This window comes from Perna viridis, chromosome 5 (genome assembly GCF_037379345.1).
Source record: "Perna viridis isolate PV_CMFRI_1.1 ecotype Kerala chromosome 5, ASM3737934v1, whole genome shotgun sequence".
NCBI lineage: Eukaryota > Metazoa > Mollusca > Bivalvia > Mytilida > Mytilidae > Perna > Perna viridis.
Genome location: NC_142449.1, coordinates 12,350,485 through 12,371,378, shown reverse-complemented (window position 1 = coordinate 12,371,378; position 20,894 = coordinate 12,350,485). Strand labels below are relative to the sequence as shown.

The window sequence follows — 20,894 nt, the reverse complement described above, 5'->3', positions numbered from 1 at the left end:
TTTTTGTGACAATAGTCCTTTCTGTATTAAGATATGTACTTTTGAGAAAACCACACTTTAACTTCCCATTAAAATCAACCAAATCAAGAATGATAACTCTTGCAAAGTGCTAATTTCATGTACAATCTATATAAATTTTTATCTCAAAAGCGCAACCACGAAATGAAAAACTAAGACTTGGTTATGTGGTCTGTAATGGTTTCTGAACAAGAAATAAAATGGAGTTCAGTGGGTTCCTAACATGCATGAATCACCTCCTGTCTGATTTTTATAAAGACTGGTACTCACTTTAAACACAAAAGACATAAGAGGTGCTTATAACAAGTACTAATAAAAATCTCTTGAATTATGGAGACTGTTTCTTGCACAGCATAAGTCCTTTTATTCATGTATTTACACCCAATGCATAGTATTATCAGTATATCATTATGTATCCTACCTTTTCAAAGCAAGGTCTGATTCTGAGTGATACATTGATGAGTATTGCTCTGATATGACTTTCATCAATCTCTGACAGGATCTTAGAGAGACCTGACATGGCTTCTGTTGTAATGAGATCTTCTGGGTCTTCTTTATCATCCATACCCGCCATCATGGCTGATAATACTGTTGTAGAGTACTGCTGTACCTAAAATGAGAAGTAGAAATACTGTTAACAGGCTTACAAAACGATAACCTGCTTTTGCAAACATGCAGTACATTACATAGGTCTATTTCAGCAACAGTTTCCCTTCTAATAAAGTTTTTTTTCAATATACAGCATTATCAATTACACAGGTTTTTTTTTAGCAACAGTTTCCTTTTTCCCATGCCACTTAAGTAGGAAGGACCTACAGTAAGGGACTCAACTCTTACAAATCATTGGATTATTTGTATGCAGCATTTAACATCGATCTCATGTAAGTATCGAAGTAACTCAGACTGATTTCATTCCATTTCAAATGAAAGCTTGATATACTTTGGAGAAAATTAATTTAATATAAACTGATGTCAAGAGTCATGTCCCTTCCCTAAGTCTACCTCCTTAATCTGTATGTTCTAAAAGCCATAGTACACTACCTGTACTTTATCATTACTGGCGACATTGCCCAAACCTCTGATACACAACATCCTGACCATGTGTGATGAGTCTACCAGTCTGCCCAATAAACTATTCATAACCATCTCTATCATATCATCATTACCAGCACACTTCAAGTTGATTAGCTGGAAATATAGATAACTAGATGATTAAGTTTCTAATTTAAGACTTAGTCCACTGTAAATTGAAAGGTCTCTCTCAATAAAAGATATAGCTCCTTTTACCTTATAGGTGCTTTATTTGGTTCAATTTTGATATTACTTATACAATTTACATTTTTTTAAATCTTGTATTTCCTACACATCCTAATGCTGCTGATGAGATATTACCCTTTGAAACATGTGTACAGCAAATCAAAATTTCCAATAATTATAAGATTGGTATTTTTGCATTTTGTACCAGATCTGTGGTACAGGTACATTTGGGAAACAAATACATGTACTTTTCAACAGCATGGGAGACAACTCTCTACAAACTGATAAAATAAGACTCACTCTGGAGTAGAACCACTAATGTTCTACTCTCTGATTCCCTTATCATAATGCCAAAATACATTAAACTTAAACAAAATGAAATACTGATAGTAGATAAGCAGAACTATATTTACCTCAGAAAAGAAAGCCGCTACAGTAATCCTCTGTGGGTCATATAAACTGGACAATCCTGACATCAGTGCTGATACTATTTTAGATACGTGAGGTTTTCCTGCTTCACTTTCTACCAGTTTCCTGCGATGACAACAAATAACTTTGAAACAATAGATGGAAAAGAACTTCAATCTTACTTTAAAAAGAAAAATTAAAATGAGAAATATCATGCTCATAATAAACAAATGTTTCAGACGTTCTTATTATCAAACCACAGGAAAATATTCACATACAAAATGACCTTCAATGGGTCATCTTTCACAGAAAAGAACAATTTACAGAAACAAATCACTAGACAATAACATGAACCTGAGGACAAAGTTGAATATATTGATACTTTAAAAAATGGAAATACCTTTTACAGTTTTACATTAACTAGGATTTATTTTTCTTCATAATTTAACAAAACTTAAAGATGCAAGCTATAAACATTTAATGTTGTTAGAGATAAGAAACTGAAAAAGATCCTTGCTTTGTATTCCCCTTAGTATTACAAGTTAACTTGCTTCTAAGGTCAAAGGTTAAGATCACATTGATTACCATTACTTCATCCTCTATTACCTGCAAAGTATAGTGACACTTTCTGGGTATCGATCTTCCTCATCAAGCATATCCCAACAATCCTCTTTCTCAAGACCCTCTATGATATCCTCTGACTTCGATCTCTGTAGAAATGCTCTTAAAGAATCTACTGCAGCTCTATTGAAGAAAGGTATAAATTTATTACTCATATAAAGTAAACACATTTTGTCTCAATGATTTATTCAGAAAACTGAGGAAACTTCAAAGCTATGGAAATCTTCCCATTTTTAGTAGCAAGGATAGAAATGTAATAAAAAAATTATCTTGAAAATATTCCAGACAATTAAAATAAACAATTCTGATCAAAACAGTTTTAAACAGCTTATATATAGCCATCAATTTCAAAAACTTGTTCATGCCAATGAAGTATATAAATACGTTTCTTACCGACTTGGCAGGGGAACTTTAGAAGGTGAAGGAGGTGCATTCTTCTTTTTCTCCTTTGGCTTTTCTTCTTTTTCCTGCTGTTTTAATAAAACCTTCATGTTAAAAGGATAATCTATCTTTAATTCATTGAAAAAATATCACATAATTTGTTATTGTTAAAATGGAACTCAAACATCTATTCTACTTGTGAAACTATGTTTTAAATGAAAGACATTACTAGACTCACTAAATGATTCTTAAAAAACCTATCATCTCAATAGAAAGCATTTTTTCTCAGTCTTCAAATCTGATGTTATTCTATAATTTAAAAAAATTGTCCATACAAGTAGGTTATCAAAAATGTAAAAATCTATGTACAATGTAACATCAAATACATAGATATTTTTGAAACAGATCATTTCATATTTAAATATTATAGATCAATAATAATAATGGACTATTCCTGATGAATTCACACTTGTCATTTTCCTCAGCTTGACCTCAGCTATGTCTCCCAGTGACCTTCTGACTTCAGAGAAACAATGTAATTTTACATTGAGCTACCATTAACATTTCAGTTCAAGGAGATGGGGAAATGTATTATCACAATGGCACCTACTAGTTTGAAAACATCAAACGAGCACTTTATAATCTTTTGATAAGAATGTTCTCTGAATGAACTTACAACAGCTTGTTTTGGTGCCTTACAATCCAAGGAACATCCAACCCTTTGTAACAAAGCAGAAAACAATCTATGGTAATTCTTCAATACTACTTCCTCTGTTTCTTCTACATCTAACAGAATCTTAAATGCACATGTCACCTAAAAAGTGAAACAAATCTATATCTAACAGTATCTTAACCTAATGGAATCTATAGTTTAACATTTACACTTTCTTTTTTCTTTGAGATAATTTGCAGGTTGATTGGACAGTCTGACACTAAGGTTATATAAGAGATACACAAAAAATATATAGGCTATAAGAAAGGCCAGCTATGCTAAAGACCCCACCTCACAAATATTTACTTAAGTCATGGTGACTAATCTTTGACATACTGGCAATGTTTGTGAATTTTGTAATTGTAATGTTAAATTGGAACTACAGGATTTCTTGAAGGACCATCTAAGGAACATCAGTCTTCAATATTGCCCTAAAATTGATAGATATTCTTCTCATCACTTTTGAATCAATCTAACAAAGTTTAACAAAAATCCATCAAACTAATATAAGTTATATGACAGAAACAAAAGACAGGAGGCAGCTGTAGAAATTGAATTTTCAGCCTCCGCATGTCCAAAACAAAGCTCTTACCTACAAAGACAAAATTAATGACACCATGATTATATATATGTTTAAAGTACTTCACAATAGTAAACTTACAGCTAATGTTTGTTGTGTTGATGTTTTAGTGATCTTTTCACCTTCTGTTTTTTCTTCATATGGTAACTGTCTCTGTAGCATGTCTAACATCTGATCAATCAACCCTGATGTCAGCCCTGCATCTTGACATAACATCTGCCATATAGCTACTATGTTACTGTAATACGGATAGTATAAATGTGTTTATAGAGGATATGAATGTTAATAATCCTGTCAGCCTGACATGCAACCTTTCAAGTTGTCATAACTGAAAAACCAGAATTGTTTTAAAAAAACACTTAGGGCACAATCACCCAATTTGCCACTATGCTGCTATCCAAACATAGAAAACTGATAGAACTATAAATGTGATGAAGTTTGCTTAGTGATACCCTAACTTTGAACATATAAAACCATTAAGCAAGGTATACTTTCCTTTGAAGCATCCAACAACATATTGTTTAACTAAATTCCATTAAACAGTTTTGGAAAAGTTGTACTAACAAGGTATATGAATGAACAAGGTGATTTAACTTTTTCAATATGTCATTTAATTCTTCCAAATCATGTCACCAGAACTTACCTATCAAAAGGCAGAGGGTAGCTCAGTAAAGCTTTTAAAACATTATTTAGGTGGTGACCAGCCAGTGTTCTCACAGATCTGAGTGTTCCTGTCCTGGTCTGTTCAAATTCTATTTGTCCAAGTTTATCATGGAGATATCTAATAATAGCAGATACCTTGAACAAGAAATAAAATGAATGAAGGTTTCAGGAAGAATACATCTTAAAATAAAAAAGTAAATGAGCATAAGTTTGTTTGAAGCCTAACCTACAATCCATCTATAAAAAATTTGTCAGAAAGAGAGGTTGGTTAGAAATATATCATAATTGACTCAGAAACTGACAGCTTTTCTAACTTGAGACAGTTTCCAAAAGATTACACAGGTGTTTAACAAATAAGATGGATATCTGTGGTAAATAAGAAGGACATCTAAAATCAGTCTCAATTTTTGTAATAAGAAAATGTATAAAAGATGACTAACAAGGGTAAAAAAATAATGACTTAAGTTAACTAGAGGCTCTAGAGAGCCTAAATCGCTCATTAGTGAGCTTTAGAAGGCTAAAAAGACCAACAACTGTTTTTTTTTAGCCTGCTAAAGCTAGACTCATGACCCTACTGTACTGTTGTCACAAGAATCTTTTAACCAATAGGGAGTATCTTAGATATCTACCCTGTTTTCGTATTATATAATAAATCTCTCATATTTTATTATTACTCTCTTTAAGGGCAATAACTTCAAAACTGATCAACAGATCTTTATGAAAATTTGGGCATTGGTCCATCTAACCCTGCTGATCTTCTTTACACCGTTAAATATTGGCTAAACCCATTAGTTTCCACAAAAGTAATGGTAGCCATGTTTTTCAACACTCAAAAAATCCCCACACACAGGTTGTTAACGATGTTCTAGGAAACATTCATGCCATGTTTGGTTACAATCCATCCAGTAGTTTCAGAGAAGTTTTTCAAAGTTGAAAATGTAAAATTTGGGAAAAAAATGCATTTCTGGGCCAATAACTAAAGCATCTAAAAATAGATCTTTCTCAAAAATTTGGCATAGGTACATGCCATCATATTGAACAATTCTATTCCCCCACCAGATTTTAGCTAAACCCTCCTGTTTTTGAGTACTGGCAAAATTCTGCAATTTGACCCCTATGAAATATTTTCAGTAATGGCAGCCGTATTTTTTATGTCAGATCAACATCCCCAAAACTGTTAAATATACCCTAAGGAACATTCATGCAAAGTTTGGTTACAATCTGTCAAGTAGTTTCAGAGGAGAGGTTTTAAAAAGTTAACGGCCGACAGACACAAAAACATGCTGTAACGAAAGTTGATCATTTTGGTAACACTCTTAGATTGCCCTGATTATTATTGTGAATAATTTTACCTGTTTGCTGACTTCACTCCCTCTGGCTTTGAGAATACCATTTAATACAACACATGCTCCTGACGAGCTATGGGACTGTGGATCCAGTAAACCTTCTTGTAAGTTATCTAAAAACTCAACTAACTGTCCACTGGGAAGCTTCTTGGCAATGACCTGAACATAATACAGGTGAACTTATTACTTGGGTGATTTCTTTCCAATTACCACTTGTTGTTTCTACATTGGTATATTTTTTTTTGGCTTACCGGTACTTTTGTCTCTTGCCTTTCAAGTTGCAAATTATCCAAAACCATAGTTTTCTTGATTGTGCTTGTAAAAGGGAAGGATAAATTACTGAGATTTCAGTGCCTTCATCATTATGCACTATAATGTTATAATTAACATAGAAGCATTGCCATTTGACTGAATGCAAGAAGAAAGAGTACTGATTACAAATTGAAAATTTTAGACCCATGACTCTGAGAAAAAAAAATCCATAAATTGAGATGACCTCATCGATCTAAGAACCTCACAATATGACAAAGACATAATTCAATTTATTACAGCCTTTGAGCAAGTTACTAATTTACAAGTCCTTTATGTATTGTATTTTATTTATAGTTATTGGTCCATTTTAATGTGCGGTCATAGTGAAAGTAACATTACCTTTGCAAGATCATTGATGACACTGAATAAAATAGTAGAGTCTTCTTTTTCCAGTCTGTTTTTGAGGGTTGATAAGGCTTCTATCATTTGGTCTGGCTTGTCTAATGAGTTTCCTGAAATATGCAGCAATTTAGAATAGAAAATATTTATTTCAACAGATTGTAAGGCATTTACTCAGTAACAATTTTGAGCAAACGGGTGTTATTTTTTATTGTGTGGAAAATACAGTAAGATCTTCTAAAAGGACATGATTTTTTTTAGTTAAAGCTTAAAATAATCCAGAAATTTACAAAAGGACCATTGATCAGACAAATTTATTGAAGTATAGTCTCTCTTACAGTTAAGCAAGTGTGTGGTTTCTCCAGTTTATGACAAAAACAAAATTCTGATTACCATTAAGTCAAAAGCCTACCATTGAGGTAGTTTGTTACCGCATTTACACACCTTTAATACCTTCAGTAACAATTGTTTTAATTTACTTTTATTACCTGTAATTTTGGAAGCAATTCTAAGTGTACACTGAACACAATCCATGGCCAGTTGTCTAACTTTGATAGAGGGATCAGTACATCTAGGTACTAACTTGGCAAGTATCACACATTCAGTAGGAAAATCAGTAATACCCTGAAATACAAATGCTATATTTTACCTGAAAATTGCAAAAGTATGCGACCTTTATGGAATTCCAATATGCTCACTTAAAAACAAAGTTGACATGACAGTAATTTTTATCTCCAACTTTGACTCATGTTCTAAGTACCAGAATATTTACTACATGTATATCAAGCTAACCCTGGTGTATCATGGATTGGTGGATCAAAGAGACCTGAAGTTCTGAGAGTCATCTAGTATGGATAACTAATTTTAACCATTTTGTCGTAGTACTAAAAATATCCAAATTTCAAAAGACGGTGTTTATAAACATCAAAATATCTGTCATACATTGTCAAAAATAGATTAACATTAAGCTTGAAAGTCTTGATAGAAAGATTCAAGAGTAGACTGGGCTTGTTATGGTACTATTGAAACTTACAAATTCAAAACTTCTGTCATTCTATACATGCATAAGCAATTTCACAGTTTATCCATTTTCTTACTATATAAGGATACTACCTTGATACTAAACAAGGTTACCAATGACAAAGTTAGGTCAAATTGACTGTGACATCATCAATAAACAGAATAGTCAGTTCTGAGCTTCTTAATGGAACATCGAATCTCACCTTTTAGGGCTCACTATGATATTTTTTCTGTCTTTACTTCAAAACTGTCATTTTTCTGTATACATTACACCTCTATATCAAGTATATTAATTGTACAAGTACAAGAAATATGTGAGTTATGGATCATTAGTGATACCCCCGCTTTCAATCATGATATAAGGAAAATAAACAAAATCCTCGGTAAACAGAAATATGTCGAATTTTCTGAAATTGAATCCCACCGTATGGCATACCTACAAGAGCGGGGGTATAAGTATATATTTTGTATCAAGTTTTAAGACTAAGAGGACCTTAAGATATAAATAACCTATTACTCTAAATGGTATGGGTATACAGATACTGCAGAATGATAGTATAACGCCTTACCCCTGAACTTGGTTCTATATTTTCCAACAAAAATTGTTCTACAATCAACAGTGTATTAAGACTTCTTTCTCTTACATGTTCTTCTATTGATAAAAACCATCTGCTTAATTGCTGTAAAAAGACATCACACTGTGACTTATACCTTTTTTTTCTTAAATATTGATAACAAGTAGTATGTAGCATTTTTTATCCCTGTTGTGTAGAAATGATGCTGTCTAACTAAAAAAACAGAGACACATCTCCTTGATAGAAGTTGAAGGATAATTGAATATTATTCAGATAAATAAAATTTGCAAAATATTTCCTATATCCACCACTATGCAAAAAAAAAAAAAAGAAATTAAGTAAATAAGGGAATAAGTAATTTTAATAATATAGAATTACAAGGTATTTTTTTTTCAAAAATATACATGTACATTTAATTTATATACCCACTTATTATTGACATACATGTATCTAGTAAAGTAACTTACCATTTTTAATTTAGGTTAATGGAACTACATCAAATAACAGTACATTACCTTAAATATAGTATTGAGACCATTGGGAGTAAGATCTTTCAGTAACATTTCTTTCAGAAGATCATGTAAGGCTTCGAAGGTTGCCTGCATCAGAACCTCAATCTCCAGGGTCTTTTCATATGATTCCTCTTTGTTTTTCTTGGCTGGTAGACCATCGGGAGGTAGAAGATATATACAGTCTACAGAGGTTCTAATGAGATCTAATTCTTCTGCCTCAGATAAACGAGGATCTAATTTACTATAATAGCTAAGGAACATTAAATGTGTAAGTTTACTGCAAATTTTGAGTGTCATAATCGAAGTCCCCATGTACCTTGGTAGGGTCTGTTGAGGAGGACAAAAACATCTATCATCACTGAATTAGTTCTGTACTTCAGCTTCAATTTTTTTGCAATATAGTACAGTCATTCCTTATAAATTAATTTCAGTATCAAAATTCACAAGTAAATCAGTAAAAAGGTTGATGATGTCATAGTCACATTACCAAATTTGGTCCATGAGATGATAAACAATTTTTTTTATCCGATCAGAAAGCATGCTACTTCTGAAATCAATTATCATAAAATATATTTGAATTTTTTTTATATGTGTACTGTTTAAGATCAAACAAGTGAACCTTCCACCATGACTGTCATACATCCTGAAATCATAAATCTCCCCTTCTTCCACTTAGGAGTTCAAAAATATTGATTAAAAAAATAAATGCAGTATTAGTATATATCAAATGGATTAATATCCAATGCATACATTTAACATGACATATAAAACCAGAGAAAACGACTAATTATAAAAGGATACACTAAGGTAGTACAGGCATTCATTGCCAGAGCTCTCGTTTCATTTGCTAATGAGGCAGTGCTCTCCATCTGCATGTATGTCTGTGTAGAACAAAAAGTTAAACACTTAGAAAAACATTAAATAACGACGAAAGTTAATTATTTTAATAACTGATTACTATAATTATATACAAATTTAAACTACAAAACAACATGAAAAATATTGATAGTACAAGTATTAAACTTCTTATACAAAAATGTATTAAAAATATTTTTTATATGTACCAGTAATTACATTAACATTTTTAGATTGAAATCATATATATTTGACAAACTAAGCTAGAAGTTTTTCCCAATAAATTGTTTTAATCATAAGTGAAAAACAAAATGCTCTAACATCAATATATACAAGTAATTAGTTTTCTAAAAGAAAAGAAATTTGAAATATGTTGTGCTGTAAACATGTTCTGAATTACATTGTAAAACAGTACAGGTCATAGGTCATAGGAAGTTGATGAACTGTATGAAAGCAGAAAAGGAAACATAGTAACATAAAGAAATGAATAGATCATATGTTGTACCAGAAAACTAAATCTTAATCTCTCATTTCTTTCTATTAACTATGTATTAGAAAACAGAAAGTACCTGCAAACATTGTTACTTTCACAGCTAATTTTACTATATCAACTCCCCTATTTTTTTCTAATCTTTTTATACAATATAATTATTTTATACAATACAAAGAAAACCCGTATTCATCTTCTTGCAATGAGATACATTTTCAGTAGTAAAAAAAAGTAATGAAATACAATTTAGCATGTTTAAGTCTTGTTCTTCAGAAAAAATACTATATGGTAGAAAGCAAGGATAGTGGTAAAGATTTCCATCATAGGAGTGTTAAATTATCATGAAGGATAGTAACTACTGATGGGTGCATTAATCAACAATTGGAAAAAAGGGAAGATAACTTTTAAATACCTGTAAGTGATTGATAAATTCACCACGATTACTAAAATTATATGTTGTTTTAAGATGGTCTGGGTGTAAAGCATCACCAACTAAGTCCAAGGTTCGGATTAGATTTTGTTTAACTGAAGTATCCTGACAATCAAATAACACTATAAATAAGCATGCATAAAAAGCTAAATCTTAAACCAAGGCAGGAGTTCAAATTTGTTTGGACCAAGGTCTCAGACCTTTGACCCAGAACTTTTTAAAATTCATTTACCTAGGTCCTGAACCTTTAGTCATTTAAACTGAGCTGTATTCAGGACCTTAGGTTTTCCTAGAGTAATCTTTATTCCAAATTTTTTAAAGTTTGGAATTTCCACTCTCAATAGCAAATTTGAACCCCAGCAAAAGGGGAAAAAGAAAAGATTTTCTTATTATTATAAAAAATTAACATGGTTACCATTTAAAAGATCTGATCTAAATTTGTTTTTTGTTTCTAATGTGAATTTTGTTACGAGTATGTTCAAATGCTTTTAGATAAAGTAAAATGACAACCAAGACCCTTGTAATAATAAATGCCCATAAAAATCTTCCTGTTGGTACTTGTTTGTATATAACAGTTTATCTTTAATGAAAATCTTTTCTTTAACCACTATCAGAGGCTAAACCAATAACAAAGCCATGGTTACAATCAATTACCTTAAGTGCAGATAAGAATTTTTGCTTTGGAATGAATGAATGAGATTTCTTCATGATTCTTGGATCAAAAGCTTTCCCAATCAATTCTATAGTCCTGATTAAACATCTTCTAAGATCTAAATTCAGTGCATCCTGAAAATTAAATACTGGACCCTTACATTCACTGGATGAAATTTTGAATTGCTTGACATATTCTGCATAATATCTACAAGAAGGCAAAACTAGGGTATATTGTATATGTAGACTATTAATATTATAATATTTCAAATCTGTGAGATTACAAACCAATGAAATATGCTTTGATTGTAAATTGAAATATTGTCATGTGAATATATACAATTCAGATTTAATTGCATAAAATAAAATTATTTCTTCATTTACTAGGCCTATTAAAATAAAAATCTATTTACGTAAATTTGTCAATTTTGGGTATGGTTTCATGTTGACATAGACAAATGCAATAAATATCCTGGGACATATAAGACTTAAGCTGTGACATATGGTACAGGTCATGCATCTTTGAATTCTGCTTCAAGTTTAGAGAAAATCATTAAAAATGATAAAATATCCCAATCTTTACCAATAAAGGACCTTTGATTTATATTTAAAATTCACCTTGACATTTGCAAAATATGGCTGAATACTTCTTAGGATTGTTGCTTCCATTCTGGATACAATGAGAGAAGTAGGTGAAAATAATGCCACAAAACCATAACATAGCATTAGTGTAGCTTTCGTTCGCTCGACATCAACTTCAGACTTCTCACCCTAAATATAAGAAAATGAAAATTGTATCAAAAGTTTGAATTTTGAGATACATTTAATGACCATAATACCAGTTGCAAAGGGCATTATCAAAAATAGCTGCTAAAATGGGGGACAGCCCATATAACTGGCATAAATATGTCAAGCACAAGAAAAGACATAATTAGCATTACCATTATCTTCTGGAGATTGAAAAAAAGTACTGATTTATCAAAATTCTCATCATCAAAATATGCTAATGAGTACAAATACAAAACTTAAATTTTGTGATAAAACACTTAAAAATGAAGGATAGCAAACAAGAACTTGAATCTTGTTGGTTAACATACAGACAACTGTTCTTTACAAAGATACTCTATTCCATGTTTTCTAGTATGCCAGTGGTGTTTAATAGTTCTTTCACATAGTTCAAGATTAACAAATCCCACGTAATATTATTATGTTAATGTGCCATGTGAACATAATTGCTTTTTATTTTGGCATTTGCATGAAGACCTTATTTTACTAAAACATTTTATGATATATTTCACAAAATCCTGATGGATGTGTTTTTACTGATAATTTCCTTTGAGTAAGTAAGGTGTGTTTATTGGTTGCTTTTGGACTTTGGACTACCTTATAGAAAAAGCGAGTACTCTTTTGAGATAGATACACCTTCTTGTCTTTTGTATTATTTGTTAAAGTGTTTGTATTCTGTATTGATCTCAAATGCTAAATCTGAATTCAACAGATATTTATAGTTTGTTTTATTGTTGTCTTGCCCTCCACAATCCAAGTTAAGGGGAGGGTTGAGCATTCACAAACATGTTTAACCCCGCCATATACTTTATGTGCCTGTTCCAAGCCAGGAACCTATAGTCCAGTGGTTGTTGTTCATTGTTATTCATTATATGGTATTTTTTCTATAGATTTGTTTGTCTTTTATAAATAGTTTCACATCATTTATTTTTTGCCTTTTACAGCTTGCTTAAAAGTATGGGTTATGCCCATTATTAAATATGGTTTGGTGACCAGTAGAACTGTTCTTAGCTTGACTTTTAGTGGATGACTGTCCCATTTGCAAACAAACCTATATCTCTTAACTTAATATCTGCAGTAACTTTCTGACAAACTTATTTTGCAAAGATTTATGATGTCTTCATATGAAGGCTTGTGTCTGTATAATCATCATACCTTCATGAAACTAAACAAGCCTGATGACTTTTGCTGCAGGTCTGTCTTAGCTACTGATTCTAACTTAGAAAGAACAGCATCTAAATGTGAGGCAGCACAGAATCCCATGGCTATAGCACATCCCTATAAATAAGTATTTATTTTCAAATCGACTAAATTTACTACAATATATACAGATAATCCAGTGGACAAATTTGCATCCAGCAGATCTGAGCCTGGTGATCAAAGTCTAAATTTTCATAGTTAAAGGGGTCCCACCTATTGAAAGTTAAAAGGAAAAATATATCATAACCATACTTTGAGCTGTATGGTTCAAAGCAGTGTCCTTGTACTGTCCTTGAATTATCATATGATTATAGGTTTTCCTTCTTCAAATGCAATAAACACAGCAATGTTTAAGTCAAGCACATCTGACCTAAGAGGAAGTGTAGCACAGTAGGTGTACACTAGGTGTTAAATGACAGCAAATATTTTAATACTGAATAGTTGGGGTAAAAAAGGTAATACCTTGTACTAAGATTGCTGACTGTTTCATTTGACAACAGAAAACTGAAACTACAGGGTTCTTATGTGTAGGCAAAAAGAAAAGCACTGTGTTTTTGTCTAATGAATGAAATAGACTAAATCTCCTTTTATATGGACTTACCTCCCTTTCTGTCTGATCTGAATGTTTAACTGTACCAAATATTACATCTAAATGCTTTGAGACAAAGTCCTTTTTTGTTGACTTTCTTGTAATAACTCCCAGACATTTGTATAGGAAATTCTGTAAATGCCAATATTTAAAACATTATATAAAATACTAAAGGTATACGATGTAAGGGTGGTTATTAAAAAAATCTCTCTTATCAATTTAAAAAAAAAACAATTTGCTTTCAAAATAGCTTTTTATTTACAAGGGATTAAAAAAAATCTTAGAAATTTTGTTTTAAAAAAAAACACTATGCATAAACAGTTATGGAATGAGCATATTTACTGGTCCAGGTGCTTTAAATTTTACAGAATTTATATTCAAATATAAAACAATTAATTTGTTGAAGCAAAGAAATGGAAGTTAAATACTAAATTGTACATTGAACTTTAAAGACCAATGAATCAAGATGTATACATTTTATTTTACTTTTTTTCCCCTAAGATGCTTAGATGTCCACAATGTATACAAAAGGGATATGTTTACGATGAGGTCTTTCTACCTTTTCTTCTGAATAGTTATTATACATAGGTATCTGCTGTCCAAACACTTCACCAAGTTCTGCTATCCATTCCTCATTTTCAACTACATCTAAACTTTTACTTAAAAGCTAAAAAAAAGTAATTCAATGAATAAATCATAAAAGCACAGAAGTTGAAAATTGCTTATTGTAAGTAATACTACAGATATAGCTTATCAACAGACAGTATTTTTTACAAAGTATCTACAATACAGAACAGAAACAGACTTTTCAGCTACCCAGCAAAAATTCTGAAAAGTCTGCTACCATTCTACATTCTGGTACTGTTCAATTTTACAACTACTTACTTCAGAAATACATAACGGAAATTAAATTTTATCATTGTTTTACCATGGGCTGGTCATTTATGATGCATTGTTTTAAATAACAACATAAATGGCCAGCCTATGGTAAAAAAAAAGATAAAAAGGAGTTTCTGTGATTTATTTCGATTCTAATAGGACTAGTTGGTTCATATTTTTGTATAGACACAGCCTATAAGTTGCACAAAATGTTGGTCATGTGTTTGTCACTTTTTTACAATGGCTGTGGTCTTAAGAACTTGGAAGCACTTCATAGAATTTATGATAACAACTAGATAAATATCAAAACATAGGCAACACAAATCATGGCATCACCTAAAAAAATTGGTTTTCAGCATCAGATTGTCATGATAAAAATACCATTTTTAATGCGCATGTAGATCAAAGCTGTTAATGTTAACATGTTAACACAAGCCTTATGTGATCAGTAGATAAATACATGTCGCATCAAAAAGTATAGAAAGACACAAGAGAGTAAAAAGATAAATATCTTACTTTCAGAGACAGATCTTCCCAGTTTTTCTGATTCCATGTGTCCTCCTTACTGGCATCTGAAATTATATTTTAAATTAAATACATAAAAGATGCTTATTTTTCTTGGTTAGAGATGAAAAAAAGTGCCCAAGACATTAATACATAGAAACTTGCTTAAGTATAATTACTGTAAAAATAAAAATAACAATAGCAAAATAACACAAACCTTCTAAGTACTGGACCAATTTAGGTATAACCGTATCCCACAGCTCAACCAGCTGGTCATTAAGGTTAGGTACCAGTCCTTGCATTAATGTTAACACATGTATCCCTCGGTTTCTTCCGTTCTGAGGTCTACCTGCTAACACCATCAATCTCGCAATCAAAGCTTCTGCTTTAGGAATGTTAGCTGTAATTGTAAGAAAATTTACATCATTTAAATGTTGACTGATCAATTGAAAAAAATTGATGGAAATTTTGTAATTCCAAAAAAAAAATTTACTCTTTCTTGATCCTCACAAATTTTGTATAAAACAATATAAAAGTTTGACCGGTCATTGCTTTTCCAATAGGTATTGAGTTCTTATTTCGGATAAAAAAAACTCTTAAAAAACGGAGGATGAGTCTAATAGCTTTTCTAACAAACACTATGTAAGAAGTCAAACAAACTCAATTTTGATGTGTAAAAATTCCAAAAGTGATATACAGAATAATGGCGCTTTTGAATTCAAGGCAGGAAATATCACAGTGTGCCTGATAGGGCAGGATATAGGGCAAGATATGATGTTCTGTTGACATATAAAAAACTGGCACTATTCTATTTATTGATGTCACAGTCAATTTGATGTAACCTTGAAATTTAAAATTGTCAGCATTTTTTAATATTACAGCAGTAGCCTGAATTATTAAATATAAGCCAGTAAGAATAATGAAAGAACATTAAATTTGCCAATAAACAAAGGTTTAACCAGCATTACCTTGTGTTTCATAGTCTATTTCATAATCCTCTGCTTGCTCCTCCCTTTTCTTTGTAGCTAAGTGAGCCAGACATTTACATACAACACCTTGAGCATCCATGTATTGTTCTGGTACCACTAACTCCAACAGATAAGGCCATAGAACCTTTAACATATAAAGTATTACAAATAACAGAAGAACAGACAGACAAGATAATTGCACTATAATGTCTCTCTAACTAGTGGGGTAGTACTTAGTGTCAGTACATAGTTTTAATGTGACAAATATTTTAAAGTATCACTAGGCAAATTGGCAATTAAGGCTTAAATAGTGCTACCATTTTCACCTACATGCACAATATCTAGATGCAGTGTTTCTTCTTCTTGTCATATGCCTTAATATGCAGTGTTTTAAAATCAATTTCTTTTTTTAATAAATTTACCAATGTATGGTGAATAAATAAAGAGTAGATAAGAACTTCCCCTTTCATTCAAAGAATGTAAATGGTAGAAATGAATATTACTTAGCATGATAATATGTGACGCTTCAAAGTTATTATACGTGATCTACACTAATACATCATATTGAAATAATCACCCTGATACAGATTGACACACAACTTACACTTTCCATGTCTTCAACAGTAGTGGTCAGTAACTGTAGAACATGGTCACACATTGTTCGTAGAGCTTGACTTGTCACATATTCTGGGTCTGGTGATCTCTTCCCCTAAACCAATGTAAGTGTGGTAATATTGTGAATTATCACATATTTTGTTTTTTAGACTTTACATTCTTTTAATATAAGTATTCAAGAAAAAATAGAAATTATTTGAGCATGCTTACTAAGAAAATAACCCAGTTTCAAATGTACTTAAGTTTGATTATCACCCCTTGGAGGAATTTCTACAATAACAGTATTCCTTCAGGCATGTCTGCATAACATTATTATAAAATTTTATCTTAATCAGGAGTAGTTGTGATAATGAGATTGTAACATGCAAAACTATAAGGTTGAAGTATATTATTTTAGAGGTAATTGGACAATAGTTACATCTTCATATGATGCCTAATCTTACCATAAAATTTCATTAGATTACCTTGAGCAGATTAGAGAGATTGCACTTACTGACTGACAGACTAGGGGTTCATATACAATTGTATACCCCTATCAATTTTGTTTTATGACACATATTTTTTCTGAAAAGTGAAATGCAGCAAAATCTTTTTAGGAGTCTCAAGAATCCATCTTTAATAGCAGACTCCTTAAGGAGGTAGATCTAGGGTAAGGGACACAACTCTTAAAAATCATTGAAACATTTGTATTCAGCATTTCACATCAATCTCATGTAAGCATCAAAGTAACTTTGGTTGATTTCATTCTGTTTCAAATGAAAGCTTGATAGGCTTTAGTGAAATTAAATATGATACAAACATATCACTGATTTCATGAGTCGTTTCCCTTACCCTAGGTCTACCTCCTTAATGTAAACTTCAGGATAATCCCTTCAACTTATTAGATACTTACAGGAGGCTCATCTTTGAGAGCACACTGTTTTACAATGAACTCAATCATCTGTTGTCCACCTTCTAACTCCAGGTAACCATGATGTGCCATGGCTATTACTACCTGGGCAAATACCTTCTTTAACTGAAATATGGAAAAAAATACATGTAGGCTAATGAAAGAAAGTGCTGGTACATGAGGAAGGTGTCCATATAGTTTCTGATAGTACTTAAATGGTAGTAGTTATCTGATACATCAATAAAAATATCTCTTAATAAAACATGGTTGACAAATGGTCACCCATAATGCTAGAACAGAACATTTTATGAATTTAAAAACCAAGTAGGTCCTGTAGTAATTGTAATACATCAGGAAAATTTTTCATTGCAGAACTGCACTCAATACACTTTTGAAACATTCTCTGTACACTTTTTAGGCAGGTATAGGAAGGTGAAAAGAGATTTAAATCATTTAAAAATTTGAAAAATTGCACCGACCAATTTCCCCATTATTTTTATTTCCTACATGTACATAACAAGTCAAGTACTTTTCTCTCTTTACAACCCAATCTAAAAATTATTTGTGTCAAGTGCATTTACTAGGTGTGTTGAATGCATTACTGTTACAAAAATTTCTGCAAAAAAAAAATAAGATGTAATACTACACACCTGATTTTAAAATGGATCTGTACAATTTTAACTTAAGTTTTAAAAAAATAAGAACTAAAGAATATTTTATTGAAAGCAGTTAATCATAATTTTTTTACTGTCATGAAATCTTAATTTAAAATCTCCTTCACTTACCTTATTGCTCTGTTCTCCTAACATCATCTTTAGACCAGAAACCACTACTTCCTGTTTGTCTGCCATTGCTTCAGCTATAAACAACAGTTACATTATTTTTAACATTTTACGAAAATATATATGATTTAAGTAAGACTTACATTTTTTGTATTTCAGGGGGGATTCATAAACAAAAATGGAATCTCTTTCACATAAACACTGATATGTCAGATTGGCTCAAAAGAACAAAACAATCTCCATCTTAAAATAGAAATATCAAACAGTAGCCATAAAGTGTGAGGTCATGACCCCTCTAAAGACACTTCAACAATACCACAATATCAACTTACTAGCAGCATTAATAAGGTGTTTGAATACAGTCAACATGCCAATCTTCATCTTCTCATTGCCACTCTCTAGCTTTGACAACAATATCCCAGTCAGCTTTCCAGAGAATGACCTAGCTAGGAAAAAAAATGAAATATTTACCAGTAATATACAAACCAAACACTCATCAGTTTTCTTAATCAATAATTAAAAAAAGCTGCATTGGAACATAAGGGATACATTAACTACAATAAATAAGCATGAAAAACTTGAAACTTCATACTAAATATAATTACTAGCAAAAAACATGTATCAAATAAAATGGTTTATATCCTCACCAATGATAGCCAGACATCTTAGTACTTCATTCTGGTTCTTAATACTTTGTGGATTCTTATAATCTGGAGGGTTTATCACCTGAAATATTATTAAACATAAATATATCTTGTTAATTTTGATTTCCATACCTCAGTAAAATACACCTATTTTGACTCATGTCATCAATACCTGCATTCAGGTATAAATCAAAAAATCTTAGGGAGCGTGCTCACAATACCCCACCCACCAACACTTGCACTCTCTAGAAAGACCAATACCTCTCCAAATAAAGTAGTTTCTCTTGACTGATTTCTTAAAAAATCATTCCCATCCAAGCTTTTCTTGCTACTAACCATTTACCAAAGCTTGAAGGAAATCTATTAAAAGATGGCGGCACTATCCAAACCACAGGGCTAAATCAATTATGTATAACCAAGTCCAACTGCCTAAAAAGTGGTCCTCTTAACTGATCTCTGTGAAAATCAATCCCATCCAAACTTTTTCAGATACTAACCTTTCATCAAAATGGAAGTGTTATATAGATGACAACATTCTACGATGGATGGATGGATGGATGCAAAGACTGGTCAAAAGCATTATACCCCTGCAACTCATTGCATGGGTGTAAAGATATAAAAGCAACCCCCCCATTCTAAATTTTGCGCATTAACACAACATTCATCAATAACATGTTATTTTTATGCAATTTGCAAAATTTGCAAAAATTGAATTAATGCATTGTGTGCATTATTATCAGTTACTCTTTTACCCATACACTATCACTTGTACAGAGGTGATACTTTACCTGAGGAAACAAGAAGCCAAGTACAGTATCAAGGTGTGGTTCTAACACTGTGTTACCTTCTAAACAAACGGCATCAAGGACACTACATAAACCCTTCAATAAAAATACAGTAAATACAACTATAGAAAGCATTATACAGTAAAATCTGTCTAAACCTAACCCTGAATAATCCTAAAATATGTCTAAACCAAACCCTGAATAATCCTAAACCTGTCTAAACCAAACCCTGAATAATCCTAAAATCTGTCTAAACCTAACCCTCAATAATCCGAAGTCTGTCTAGCCAAACCCTGAATAATCCTAAAACCTGTCTAAACCAAACCCTGAATAATCCTAAAATATGTCTAAACCAAACCCTGAATAATCCTAAACCTGTCTAAACCAAACCCTGAATAATCCTAAAATCTGTCTAAACTAAACCCTGAAAAATCCTACGACATGTCTAACATGTACCCTAAATAATCCTAAACCAGTCTAAACCAAACCCTGAATAATCCTAAATCTGTCTAACCATATCCTGAATAATCCTAAACCTGTTTAAAAATACCTGAAAAATCATAAACCTGTCAGAATAAAACCCTGAAAAATCCTACGACCTGTCTAAACTTGTATCCTAAATACAGTCAAACCTCGGTAGCTCGAAATCCAAGGGACCATTGAAATGTGTTCGAGCTATCGGGAGTTCGAGAAATTAAAGTTCGTATATTTCCGGATTTCTTTCGTTGGCAGTCCGAGTTCGACTTTATCGTTAGAAATTGCTTACTTCCTCCAAAGTTGAGTTAGTTCATGGATCTTTTTCATTCGCTTTCGGAAGATTATGTTGATTTACAGACATTAAAAATGCTGTATTTTCTTTTAAAAACATCCAAAGTGCAGGTACATTGGTCAATAATTTGTTTTCATCCGATTTCCTTTCATGGTTTCATCATATCAACTTTGAAACATTCTCAAACTTCAATCACTTTTATCAAAACTACCTAATTAGTGATGACTTAAATATTAACTGTAATTAACTAAAATGACACCGATTAATGATAGGGTTTCATTTTTTCACACCTTTTATTACCCAAGCTGACAAAA

General features: G+C 31.7%; 1 protein-coding gene across 11 annotated transcripts in view; it reads right to left on the bottom strand.

Annotated features, from left to right (window-relative positions):
- LOC148616067 (maestro heat-like repeat-containing protein family member 1) overlaps nucleotides 1-20,894 on the bottom strand; it is a 33,953-nt gene that overhangs the window by 4,599 nt on the left and 8,460 nt on the right. The window contains exons 8-36 of one of the 11 annotated variants that reach the window (XM_088582738.1): nucleotides 19,815-19,907; nucleotides 19,030-19,108; nucleotides 18,715-18,828; nucleotides 18,386-18,459; nucleotides 17,604-17,726; nucleotides 16,701-16,805; nucleotides 16,097-16,241; nucleotides 15,346-15,528; nucleotides 15,141-15,196; nucleotides 14,305-14,412; nucleotides 13,758-13,877; nucleotides 13,112-13,234; nucleotides 11,789-11,941; nucleotides 11,174-11,305; nucleotides 10,502-10,624; nucleotides 9,546-9,625; nucleotides 8,748-8,985; nucleotides 8,227-8,337; nucleotides 7,126-7,261; nucleotides 6,638-6,750; nucleotides 5,993-6,145; nucleotides 4,621-4,775; nucleotides 4,059-4,215; nucleotides 3,362-3,499; nucleotides 2,698-2,789; nucleotides 2,290-2,427; nucleotides 1,689-1,809; nucleotides 1,060-1,206; nucleotides 440-628 (exon numbers count right to left, since the gene is read on the bottom strand). In XM_088582738.1, coding sequence (XP_088438864.1) covers nucleotides 440-628; nucleotides 1,060-1,206; nucleotides 1,689-1,809; nucleotides 2,290-2,427; nucleotides 2,698-2,789; nucleotides 3,362-3,499; nucleotides 4,059-4,215; nucleotides 4,621-4,775; nucleotides 5,993-6,145; nucleotides 6,638-6,750; nucleotides 7,126-7,261; nucleotides 8,227-8,337; nucleotides 8,748-8,985; nucleotides 9,546-9,625; nucleotides 10,502-10,624; nucleotides 11,174-11,305; nucleotides 11,789-11,941; nucleotides 13,112-13,234; nucleotides 13,758-13,877; nucleotides 14,305-14,412; nucleotides 15,141-15,196; nucleotides 15,346-15,528; nucleotides 16,097-16,241; nucleotides 16,701-16,805; nucleotides 17,604-17,726; nucleotides 18,386-18,459; nucleotides 18,715-18,828; nucleotides 19,030-19,108; nucleotides 19,815-19,907 — 3,699 coding nt within the window. Of the gene's footprint in view, nucleotides 1-439; nucleotides 629-1,059; nucleotides 1,207-1,688; nucleotides 1,810-2,289; nucleotides 2,428-2,697; nucleotides 2,790-3,361; nucleotides 3,500-4,058; nucleotides 4,216-4,620; nucleotides 4,776-5,992; nucleotides 6,146-6,637; nucleotides 6,751-7,125; nucleotides 7,262-8,226; nucleotides 8,338-8,747; nucleotides 8,986-9,545; nucleotides 9,626-10,501; nucleotides 10,625-11,173; nucleotides 11,306-11,788; nucleotides 11,942-13,111; nucleotides 13,235-13,757; nucleotides 13,878-14,304; nucleotides 14,413-15,140; nucleotides 15,197-15,345; nucleotides 15,529-16,096; nucleotides 16,242-16,700; nucleotides 16,806-17,603; nucleotides 17,727-18,385; nucleotides 18,460-18,714; nucleotides 18,829-19,029; nucleotides 19,109-19,814; nucleotides 19,908-20,894 lie in introns of those variants that run through there. The other 10 variants (XM_088582740.1, XM_088582741.1, XM_088582749.1 and 7 more) reach the window with 10 other exon arrangements.